We start from the raw sequence: 9,038 nt of genomic DNA on the forward strand, positions 1-9,038 counted from the left end.
ATTTTAATGGAAATCCAGTCGAAAGCCTAGCGATCATAGGGGGTCCAGGCATGCTCCCTGGGAAAATTTTTGAAATCTAGACCCTCTGAAATCTCCTTTATTTTGAGGGGTCGAATTTTTCTGGTAGACTCAGCTTAGTTGAAATAAGATCTTTACATGCTGATTTTTATCCGTAACAGAAGACGAAATGGGAAAAATTTTTGTCTGTCCACAGAGGCAAAATTCCATCAAAGGACAGAAGGACGGTAGCCTGGAATCCAGCCGTATTGTGCTTTGGTCGCTCCCCTGAGGTACGCTTCCTGCCAATACGACTGGCCTTCGTTAGGATTCGTACGATCGGCATTTGAATATTCGCAGAGTTTATCTGCGAGATTTCTGATTGGCTGTTAGCACCACCAAGGTGGAAATCGAACACAAACAATCATGTTTACAGTTTGTAATCGAACGGAACACTACTTCTATCTTTCGACTCATTAGTGACGTAAGGGCCGATTGTTCCAATCCTAACGAAGGGCAGACGTGTTGGCAGGAAGCAGAGCGACTAGAGCACAACACGGCTGGATTCCAGGCTAAAAGGACGGATGCTGGCTAGAACCCTGGCGACACACAGACTTTCAGTGCCTTTAAATCATTGTGACCCTGTCCCTAGTGCTGAAAGTTTACATGCTTGACACACACAAATAAACACATAAACACAAACCTTCCAGTGCCTTTAAATCATTGTGACCCTGTCCTTAGTGCTGAAAGTTTAAATGCTTGACACACATAAATAAACAAATAAACACAAACCTTCCAGTGCCTTCTCGTCCGGCGGTGTGACATGGATGTCCGGTTTGTGGCCGGACTCGGCCGTGTGGACCTTCTCCTGGTCACTCAGGGAACTGACCGCTCGGTCCGACATGTCCGACGTCTGGGGGGGAACAACAACAACCGAGAGAAGAGTAAACAACAAGAAAACAACAACAGCCAAGAGGAGAGTAAACAATGGGAAAACAACAACAGCCAAGAGGAGAGTAAACAATGGGAAAATAACAACAACCAAGAGGAGAGTGAACAATGAGGCTCAGTTACACCTTTGGGGTTAGATGGACTCTATTGCCCTATTCATCTAAATCAAAATGTACAAATAGAAATAAATCTAACATGGAAATACACAAAAATGAGAATAACAACATACAAACTGCACAACATGTACTTACCAATCTACCAAGAGAAGTTTCAGCAGTGGTTACAGTTCTTGGTTTGGCATCTAAGTAAAAAAAATTTTATAATGAAAAAACATTAGCACATAGTAGGACTTAACGAAGTTTAGCTCATTTGTAATAAATTCAATGTGCCTCATGTCACGGTGGCAGGGAGTGAGTCAAGTAGAATCAGGACAGAGGTATGATGTGCGGATATGATAGACTTTATTCGGAGCCAGGTAGACACGTCTTGCCCTGTCGCAGTCTCTCGGTCGAATCCCCCACCCTCTTACGTCTGTTCCCCAACCCCTTTCCCATCTGGTTTCAATTACCCCGGGTGACACTCCCCACTCCAGGGGTGTTGTCACGCTGTCACCTCGTGACACTCAGCTGAACGTCAAATTCTGCAGATTGCATTACTCGATGTGTTATCTGTAGCCAAACAAACAAACAAACAAAATAGCCAAAACAATTTGACGATGCCGTACCTGAAACCTTGATGAACTCAAACTTGGTCCCCAGCGCCCCCTTGTTGGTGAGTGTGATGGTTTTCTTCAGCGTCTCCCCGATTACTTGGGTACCAAAGTCGACAGTCTCAATGTCTACAGATAACTGCAACACAAGACAAAAATGAAGTCTTATATGTTTCTCATAAATAGGGGAAAATGCAAATGTACATTCAAGCATATACCACATATATTGGGCATGCTTAAAGTCTTCTGTCTTTCTGGTTGACCACTGTTGAAGCATCATGCTTCTTCACAAGCTAGTGAGTGCAGCTTGACTATCATCATGGCTTGCCTGTTTTACCAAGCCAAGTGGGTCAAACCATGTCTCAATAAACATCATAATACCCAAAGGATGCTGCAGTGTGCCATAGACAAAAGCATTACACACTTCGCCTCTCCAGCTTGGAGATAATGGAAATACTTTTTGATGAAACATTTGTATGCCAAGTTTACATGTCACACATTAAACTGTTTTTTGATAAACGAGGTGGATGAAATTGCGATTGGCTGTCAGCCACCCTGTCATGTTGGTGAAGAGGTCTACTTACATCACATTTCTTTGTGGTACAGTTGTACCAAACATGTATGCCAAGTCTACATGTTGTGCCGAGTCTACACTGTTTCCTAATAAACCAGCTTTGATAAAATCGTATGGTTAACTGTTAGCCAAACTTACATCACATTTCTTGGTGGTGCATCTCAGAGGGATGAAAAAAGGACCTGTCTGTGCCAGGAACTCCACTGCACCCTCCAGATCCTCATTTATCTGTGAAGAAACATCAACAACTAAGTCATACTGTGTAATGGGTTGGCTGGTAAGACATATATGTTATAATAACACTACTTCACCTGTGGGGTAACCTATGTCCATTGCTTTCAAAAACAGGGTATTTAGGGAGTTCAAGTTGTGAATGACTTTCAAAATATTGCAGTTTGATAACATTTACGCTACACACCAGTCTTGAGATGAAATAAATAAATAGACAGCTATATATAAAGCTTACCCCACGGATAGAAATAGCCATGGCATGCATTTTTTTTTACTTCAATCAATTGTAGAGGAGATAGTATTTCCCTAAATAAAACATGATAACATGGATGGACCATATGCAGTACAATTATGTATATATCATAAACTTTTGTTTCAATGAACAATGCACATTTCTTCATCACTAAGTAAAGATGTGTGCCAGACCTACTCACCATGGGCTTGAAGGTCACCATCATGTCACATGACATGCCGGCTGACATTTGACCTGGGGGGTCAAATCTGCAGAGGAAAAGTAAGAAATGTTTGTAAGTATTTGTAAATCAAAGTTCAATATAAATATTTTTATTAATTAGTTTGGCAGTTCTACATGCACGGCCAGGGCTGCCCAGCTAGCCTGTGGATAGTCCTGCTGACATGTGCATCTGTATCTGTATATATCTAGCCGGTATAACCGCCATTCGGCGTAACACACCAGCTAAATGCAGAGATAGACCAAACAAATGTAATTTGACAATAACAAATTCTAAATGCATAACGACTACAGTATATATGGTCTAGAATAGTGTTGAAATTCTATCCTTGGCCAGAAGGACAGATGCTAACAAGAGCCCTCCACAGTTCAGTTCTTAAGAGAGAACAGTTCCTTACACCAGGTGTATGAAGTCCTTGAGGTGCTCAGACAGCCCGACCAGGCGGCAGAAGTTCACGCTGTACGACACGTTGGTCAGCTGCACCTTTTTCTTGTACGTCTTCCCGACGTCAAAGTCCTGAAAATCAAGGAAAGAGACTTAAAGCTGTGGTTACCTAGTCAGGGTAACTCCCACAGTTCATTGCCATAATAGTCTCAAGCATTACGCACTATCTTTTCTTTCTTTTTGTTTTACTTGGTGACAACTAGAGAAAGGAAGAAATATCAGAACAGTTGACCCTTGAACTCTGACCTTGAAGTGTTTAATGTCAGGTTTGACCCTTGACCTTATCTTGAAGTGAATAACATCAGGTTTGCTGTAAAAGGGTTCACCTTTGAACTCTAACCTTGAAGTCAAGAACATCAGGTTTGCTATAGAAGGTTTCACCTTTGAACCCTTACCTTGAAGTGAATGACATCAGGCTTGCTGTAGAAAGGTTGACCCTTGAACTCGCGCCCTGCGGCGACCTGTTTGCGGATGATTCCGGAGCGGTGCTTCTCCAGAGTCTGTTGTAGGACCTGCTGCTCCATCTTGGTGCCTCCTATCGGTTTGGGGGGGACCTCGTGGTCTTCTGGCACCTGGGGAAGCAGATAGGGCTTAAGTTAGAGTTTAATACCATTTGCTGTTCAGGAAGAAATCTGGAAATCTTTTCTTTGCATGAATCATGTTTGGGACTGCATTTTTAAGAATTGATAAAATTAATGATAATCTTTTACAATGAGACTGCATTCTTCACACTGCAGCTGTGACCGTGACCAACTGGTGGCTGCAGTGTGAAATGGTCATTATTCCCCTGAGGAAGGTGACAGATGGTCACCGAGATGTTGCACAAAGCACCTTGTTATTCACTCAGCTTTTCTAGTTGTTATTTCTTACCAAGCAACTGTTACACTATTTCATGACACAGTATGACTGATTCAGAAGTTATTCTTGTATGTCTTGAGCTCTGAACCCAAGATTCCTGGGACCAGTGAACTCTCACTGACTAGCTGTTACAGGTTTTGATACTCCTCCCAGAAAGTTTTGAAACTTGATTTTAGTTTATAACATCTTTCAAATTGATGCTACATTATGACTCTTAATTGCATTGTACATCAGATTCTGTATAACTCACCCACTCACTCACTTCTGTATAATACATTACTCCAAAGCTTATATCTTTTACCATTAACAAACTTACCTTGTAAGCCTTGTGTTCCGGGTCCCAGAGCCCAGCAAACTCCGGCTGTGCCAGTTTAGAAGCCTTGTAAGCCTTGTGAGAAGTCTACCTTACCTTGTAAGCCTTGTGCTCCTGGTCCCAGAGCCCAGCGAACTCTGGCTGTGCCAGGTTCTCGTCATCCTCCCCCTCCCGGCTGTCGCTCTCGCTGTCCCCGCGCTCATCTCGGCTCGTCAGGCCGTACGGGGAGAAGTCATCATCCGAGGAAACCGTGGCCAGCTTGTCCTGCGGACCTTTCTGGAAGAGAAGTATTTGTGTCCATCAGTAAAATTATAACAGAATGACCAGAGAAATTTGACAGAGCGGCAGAAGACTTTTTGTGCAATTTAGTTTGTTCTGTTGGATTTTGTTTCGACTGTTTTACTCACCGTAGGAGCGACCTCCTCCACATCAGCACTGTACTCCACAGACGATGACCCGCTGGTGTAGTGCTGGATGATGCGAGACTTTCTCTTCCTCCCCTGCACTCTCTGGGGAGTAAAGGATAACTTAGACCCAGGTTTACAACAGTCAACATGTATTCAGATAACCCATGCTATATTTAACTCTTGCCTTTCGTCCATTGCTCATTAGCTCATAATATCTTGTGCAATAATGCAATGTACATCATCTTCGTTAACTTTCTATATCTAAAATGTCATCTACAAACAAAATATTAAATTATCTCTCACAGTGAAAATATAACTACCTTGCTGCAGTCAAGGGTGAACACTTAACATGCAGAGCAGAGTACCAGTAGCCTCTAACTAATTTCCAATAATTTATCATGCTCTCCTACAATGGCTTGCCCTGACCCTTAAACTACACCCTTTGACCCTTTGCATACTGTTGACTGACCTCTGACCTTTGTGTAGTCTCACTTAATCTGTGAAAACCAAATCTTTAAATTTATACTGCTTTTGACTTATGCACTTTGACCTTTAGCGCTACATGGTAACCCCCTGACCTTTGCCCTGTCCCTCCTGGCATCAGGCCAGAGCTGGGGCTGCTGGGCCTTCCTGTGCTTCATCTGTTTCTCCTCACGGATGATCCGCGCCACGATCTCCTGCTGTTTCTCTCTCTGCTGGGCTTCAAATGTTCTGTAAGAACAATCAATAATCAATCAATCCATCAATCATATGCTGGATGCTTCTCTCTCTGATGGTCTCTAAACATTCTGTTGTAACAGAGGAACAACAAACGGACCATTTCTAAATTTTTGCCATGACGTAGTCATGGAACCACATCTGTGAAACTCTACTTGTAAACAGTGTAAATTAATAGAAGTCTCACTCTTTCTCCCACTTTAGTGCTCCGCAGACAAGCATTAGGTACTACAGTGTATTTTAAACACAGTTTTTCTATTTCTAGGTTGGGGAAACATATTCTTCTCCTACCCACTAGACTACTGCAGTCATTACAAAGTTTGAATCAAAAGAAGCCTCACTCTTTCTCCCTCTCAAACTGTTTCTGTCTCTTCCTCCGGAGCAGCACCTCCTCAGGGTTGCCCCCCTCCCCCAGCACGTCCTGTTTCTCTGTGGTTACACAGTGTTTGTTTGTTTGTTTGTTTGTTTGTTTACTCACTCTTTCTCCCTCTCAAACTGTTTCTGTCTCTTCCTCCTGAGCAGCACCTCCTCCGGGTTGCCCCCCTCCCCCAGCACGTCCTGTCTCTCCCCCTCCTCCTGCACAGCTGCTGCTGCTGCCATGGCTCGGTCCCGTGCCTGCACCGCTCGTAAGTTTTCCTGTAAAGATGATGGTACAAGTCTGTCATTAGCTGGGAGTCAAGGATCAAATTGAACCAATCAGTGGCTTGTACATGGAACAAATCATCCAATAGTCAAATTTTCTGTCTAAATTTAAGGTGACTTGTAATAGGTAAGAAGTCTCTTCTTGTGTTGGTCTTCAGTCAATCTGTGACAGCAGGGTTCTCATCCCTCAGTTATTGAGTGAGAAAGTGTGAGAGTGAGAGAGAGTAAGAGAGAGAAAGTGTTACCCTGTAAGCGGTGATGTTGGTCTTGAGAGACAGCAAGGTTCTCAGTGAGTGAGAGAGAGAGTGAGTGAGTGAGGGAGAGAGTGAAAGAATGAACGAGTGTTACCCTGTTTGTAGTCATGTTGGTCTTGAGAGACAGCAAAGTTCTCAGTGAGTGAGTGAGAGAGTAAGAGAATGAACGAGTGTTACCCTGTTTGTAGTCATGTTGGTCTTGAGAGACAGCAAAGTTCTCAGTGAGTGAGTGAGAGAGTAAGAGAATGAACGAGTGTTACCCTGTTTGTAGTCATGTTGGTCTTGAGAGACAGCAAAGTTCTCAGTGAGTGAGAGTGAGTGAGTGAGTGAGAGAATGAACGAGTGTTACCTTGTTAGCAGCGATGTTGGTCTTGAGAGACAGCAGAGTTCAGAGAGAGTGAGTGAGTGAGTGAGTGAGTGAGAGAGAGAGAGAGTGAAAGAAGGATTGAGTGTTACCCTGTTAGCAGTGATGTTGGTTTGAGTGACAGCAGAGTTCTCAGTGAGTGAGTGAGTGAGTGAGTGAGTGAGTGAGTGAGTGAGTGTGAGTGATAGAATAAACAAGTGTTACCCTGTTAGCAGTAATGTTGGTTTTGAGAGTAATGTCTTCTCAACACACAGAACAGACAAGAGAGGAGGTGGTGTGGCAGTATATGTCAAACAACAGATAATGTCAAGGCACATGACAGAATACGACGTACCGGACGGCCTTGAATGCGTGTGGGTCTGGACGAGACCACGGCGGCTACCGCGTCCCCTGTCGGCAATCATTGTCTGTGGAGTATACTTCCCCCCCAGCTCACCTAACGGAGACCTCCTTATTGATCATCTGTTGACTGTTTCTGACAAGATCCGAGGTAAACACCCCGACTGTGGAATCGCCATTCTAGGTGATTTCAACAGACTCGATAAATCGGGACTGTGCAGAGGTACTGTTATGTCCCAAGTTGTACGAAACAACACCAGAGGGAACGCCATGCTGGATCTGATTGTAACGAATATGAAAAACGAGTATCACCCTCCTACAGTCTTGCCTCCCGTGGGTCTGAGTGACCACTTGTCAGTTCTCTGGAGCCCCAAGGAGGAACATGTTCCCATCAAACCTACAGTAAAACACATCAGACACCTGAGTGAACAAGACCTTTTTGAGTTTGGCCGGTGGGCCACGACCCACGACTGGTCGGAGGTGTACAACGCTTCTGGCACGACCGCAAAGGCAAATGCCTTTCATGCAACACTCGAGGATGCCATTGCTACGTATTTCCCAATCAAAACCATCAAGACGCTCAGTTCCGACAAACCATGGATCACACCCAACATCAAACGTCTAATCGCCCTGAGGCAGAAAGCATTCCACAAGCAGAGCCCTGCAGTTTGGAAACTGTACAGAAACATGACACACAGGGCTATAACCCGTGCCAAGAAGAACCATTTCACGGACAGAGTCGCCTCCCTCAAAACTGCCAACCCGCGTAAATGGCACCAGGAAGTGATGAACATGGCCAACGCTAGAAAGGGTGAGACCGAGATCAAGGTCCCGGGCCTTGACACTGAGGATAACGCCGCTATAGCTAATGCCATCAATTCTAAGTTTGCCGGAATATCCCAGTCCCTACCTCCGCTTGACTTCACCACACTACCAAGCTTTCTACCTGCCTCTAAACAGTTACCCCCCCTCCAGGTGTGGGATGTGTACAAGCGCCTCCTAGCAATCAAGTCAAGCAAGGCACCCGGTCCTGATAGTATACCTCTGAAACTACTACGGGAGTTCGCTTGTGAATTTGCCGATCCCTTTTGCCATATCCTCAACACCTCCTTCGCGGAAGGACTCGTGCCGAGTCAGTGGAAAGAAGCTGTGGTAGTCCCCATTCCTAAATCTCAGCCACCCACACTTGACCAATTAAGACCAATTTCCCTTACATCTCAGTTTTCCAAGATCGCTGAATACTTCGCTCTGAACTGGATCTTGAACGACATTGACTTTGACAGTCGTCAGTTTGGAAGCTTGAAAGGGCGCTCGACTGTACACGCTATTGTCAGCCTAGTCGACAGTATATGCAAAGCTACAGACAAACCATCTACGACTTGCTCAATCTTGGCCACTGATTTCTCAAAGGCCTTCGATAGGCTGCACCATAACACAGTGATCACAAAACTGATAGATAAGGGACTAAGACCGGAACTTGTGCCCTGGATATGTGACTTTATCACCAACAGGCGGCAAGTTGTACGCTACCGAGGGTCTCTGTCCGGATGGGAGTATCTGTCGTGCGGAGTTGCACAAGGCACTCTGTTGGGACCAATACTTTTCCTCGTCTTAATTGATGATGCCTGCAATGACGCCAACAGTTCTGTGTGGAAATATGTTGACGACATGAACATGTTAGAAACTAGAACCCTACACCAGGCATCTACTCTACAAAGCGATCTGGATGAGTTAACTCCTGGTCTAAAACTAACCATATGGTACC

At 44.5% G+C, this 9,038-nt stretch overlaps 1 protein-coding gene across 1 annotated transcript in view; it reads right to left on the reverse strand.

Moving 5' to 3' along the window:
• LOC118430842 (cilia- and flagella-associated protein 74-like) overlaps positions 1–9,038 on the reverse strand; it is a 35,825-nt gene that overhangs the window by 20,542 nt on the left and 6,245 nt on the right. The window contains exons 10-20 of the mRNA XM_035841875.1: positions 6,153–6,310; positions 5,536–5,668; positions 4,958–5,059; positions 4,647–4,826; positions 3,775–3,951; positions 3,333–3,451; positions 2,897–2,963; positions 2,370–2,459; positions 1,673–1,796; positions 1,200–1,249; positions 790–910 (exon numbers count right to left, since the gene is read on the reverse strand). Of these exons, the coding sequence (XP_035697768.1) occupies positions 790–910; positions 1,200–1,249; positions 1,673–1,796; positions 2,370–2,459; positions 2,897–2,963; positions 3,333–3,451; positions 3,775–3,951; positions 4,647–4,826; positions 4,958–5,059; positions 5,536–5,668; positions 6,153–6,310 (1,321 nt within the window). The remainder of the gene's footprint in view (positions 1–789; positions 911–1,199; positions 1,250–1,672; positions 1,797–2,369; positions 2,460–2,896; positions 2,964–3,332; positions 3,452–3,774; positions 3,952–4,646; positions 4,827–4,957; positions 5,060–5,535; positions 5,669–6,152; positions 6,311–9,038) is intronic.

The sequence above is a fragment of the Branchiostoma floridae genome, chromosome 14 (genome assembly GCF_000003815.2).
Source record: "Branchiostoma floridae strain S238N-H82 chromosome 14, Bfl_VNyyK, whole genome shotgun sequence".
NCBI lineage: Eukaryota > Metazoa > Chordata > Leptocardii > Amphioxiformes > Branchiostomatidae > Branchiostoma > Branchiostoma floridae.